This window comes from Medicago sativa, chromosome 5 (assembly GCF_051527215.1).
Source record: "Medicago sativa cultivar Bolivia chromosome 5, Bolivia_mono, whole genome shotgun sequence".
Classification (NCBI taxonomy): Eukaryota; Viridiplantae; Streptophyta; class Magnoliopsida; order Fabales; family Fabaceae; genus Medicago; species Medicago sativa.
Window position 1 is genome coordinate 45,113,757 of NC_140753.1, and position 2,857 is coordinate 45,116,613.

The 2,857-nt window shown below is 34.8% G+C and overlaps 1 protein-coding gene across 1 annotated transcript; it reads right to left on the bottom strand.

The window, feature by feature from the left end:
* Positions 1-961: 961 nt before the first annotated feature.
* On the bottom strand, positions 962-2,443 carry LOC146922380 (uncharacterized). Its single transcript, XM_085715353.1, has 2 exons — positions 1,655-2,443; positions 962-1,559 (listed from the first exon to the last, which is right to left on the bottom strand). Exons 1-2 carry the CDS (start codon positions 2,348-2,350, stop codon positions 1,416-1,418), a joined length of 840 nt encoding a protein of 279 aa, XP_085571479.1. The 5' UTR covers positions 2,351-2,443; the 3' UTR covers positions 962-1,415.
* Between the last annotated feature and the right edge of the window lie 414 nt (positions 2,444-2,857).

The window sequence follows — 2,857 nt, forward strand, 5'->3', positions numbered from 1 at the left end:
CATATTATGCAAATTATTTTATACGTTACATTGGTGTCGCGGTGAATTGACGAACTTTGAAACCCTCATAGGGCGTTGGTTTGGTCCTCGGTACCTTCTTTTTTTATATTTTCTATTGTATTGATAATATTTTATGCAAAGAAAGAGGTCCAGTAGGGACTTGAACCATTGTTCTCTATAGTAGTTCCAAGAAATTAAACCACTACACCAATCCATAATTTTGTTAATTTCTTAAAACTCGTTTAATATATATTCTGAAAATATTTGGCACCCCCATTAAAAAAATTCAAGATCCGCCACAGTGAACAAGCAGTCACAAAGTCGTACGCACATATCAGAACAGTTTTTTTAGGGAACATATCACAGCTTTTGGCATAATAGCTTGAATTTTGTAACATCTGTGCTGGTACTAGGATTAAGGAATAATTCAAACTTCTTAGTACTTACTCAATAATAATCGACCATAGTAAACATTTATCTCAACAAAAATAAGAAAGAATATACCATTGAAATTCAAAAAGGCACGGTGGCACTCTCGATTTGAAAAATAACGAATACCGTAAAACAAAGCATTTTGTAACATAGCATACGTTTCAAAGACAGTAGGTATAGAAGACTTGATGGACTGGGAGATAAACATAGAAAATGTTACAATATACGTCATCTTCAGAATTCAGCAATCAATAACCCTTTGCCACAATGAACCTTTGTTGATATAAAAGGTTACACATTCAACACATTATAGAGGTGAAACTCATGAAGAGAAAAATTGTACTTGTAACTCTAATCCAAAACATTCCCAAAAATGTACTTGTAACTATAAAAGAGATCTAAAAACAATATTTTCACATAAAGAAAGTTTTAACCCGACACACATTTCTCATTGTGTAAGGTGAGCCAAACCAGTACAAATTAAGATAAAACAGTACTATTTATTACACGATGCAAGGGCTCAATGCAATTCACAAGTACCAGATTTAGCATTAAAGAACTAAGGAGTACTATTGTAACCAAAGTCAAATTTACACCAAACTTAGCAATACTAAGAAAAACTCATCAGTCATCAGTGAACAGAGTCATTGAGTCACAGACCAAACTTACACCAAATAGCAACATTAAGCATTAAAGGACTAAGGACTAAGGCACGTGCACATTGTGCATCATTGAAACATCAAACTTCAAAATTGTGACGCATTTGAACTGCATCATTGAACAGGGTCACCCACCAAAAAACTTGATATGCAAAGTACTAAAAAGTTAGCTTAACTAAATTCTAAAGCTATCTCATTTGTCACCAAATTTTTCAGTAGAGCACTATTCTTATAAACAAAAAGAATGAACTAAACCATATAATATCTATAAAAAAAACCCTAATATTAGCACCATCTCAGAGATTTAGAACCCAAAAAACAGTCTCAATCTGATTCATCATCATCATCATCATCATCCAACCAATTCCTTATCCCTTTCCTCTTCCCAGATTTCCCATTCTGATTTGTATCTTGAACCTCATACATTTCAGCATTAACCTCTCTTAACCACAATCCAGGAAAAACATTCTGCAAAAAAAAAAAAATCAAAACAAGGATTTATAATTAAACAAAATCAAATCAAGGATTAATGAATAATTTAAAAGGAAGAACATGCAACTTACATTTATCTGTCTCTGAACATTTCTGGGCCTCTTAGTGGGCCTTTTCCGAGGCCCACGGCCCATAAACGCCACGAAATCTTCCTCGATTTCCTTCGTTAATAGCTGAACAGAAAATTTTCGTCTTTCAATCTTATTACTGTTAATATTGATGTTACTTCTCAACCTCGACGATACATACTCGCCGCCGGGGACAGCGACGGTGACGGTGCTTTCAACCTTCGCCGGAGAACATGAATCACGTTGTTTCGCATTACCGGAGAAGGTAATCGGAGTTTTCATCTCTGTTTTTCGCCTCGTTCTCATACTCCACGACTTGAGAGTTTCTCTTTCTTCATCGCTTTCTTCTTCGATTATCCCTTTTCTCAAAATCGTGTCTTTCAATCTATCAGTATCGATTTTCAGATCATGCAACAGTTTCTTCCTCACAACCGCGATCCCTTCTTCATCATCATCATCATCGCCGCCAAAGCCGATGAAGACTCTTCGTCGTTGTACTGAACCACGATCGGCGGCGCCGCCGCTGGTTGAAGAAACGTTGCCGTCATGAATGGCGGCGTTAGAACATCTAAGGCTGCGTTGAGTACCCCACTTCAAGATTGGTAAGGTGAAATTGTGAAGGGGTTTACGTGGTTTGGGAATGGGTGAGATAGGTTCGGTTTCTTCGTCTTCTTCTTCTTCAATACCTCGTAAAACCATTTCGAAGAAGAAAGAAAAACGGTGGTTTTTGAGAAATTGGGTTTTTGTGTTGATGATGGTGAATTGTGAAGTGGCCGGAAAATGTAAAGTATATATAGTAGTGAAGAAATAAAGAGTCGAAGCGGTTTTAAACTTCGGGTTTGGGTTTTGGGTTTGGATCCTTTTTGTTGGGTTTGGATTAGTAAATTGAAGGAAGTTCTATAATCTGAGTTAATTCATATATATATTTTTTTCCTTCCATAAATGGACAAGCTGAGTTGAATTTAAAATATAAAATCCAACCTGTTGAATCTAAAACTTTTTTTCTTTTCTAAAGGTTAGATTCAATTACAATAATAGAGTTTAAAAAGAAAGGGTCTTGCTTACAAGTTGTTTTTTTTTTTTTTTTTTTTTTTTTTTATATGTTTCAAACTTTCAATGTGTTGAATATACAAATTTTAGGATAAAATTTTTATTTTAAATTTTTTATCAAGTGTCCCTTAAGGTATTTGTTAACATTTTTCAAAG

Coding starts and splice junctions, on each gene's coding strand:
- LOC146922380 (XM_085715353.1), bottom strand. CDS start 2,350: ATGGTTTTACGAGGTATTGAAGAAGAAGAAGACGAAGAAACCGAACCT. Junction 1,560..1,654: donor ATGTTCAGAGACAGATAAAT/GTAAGTTGCATG, acceptor TTTTTTTTGCAG/AATGTTTTTCCTGGATTGTG.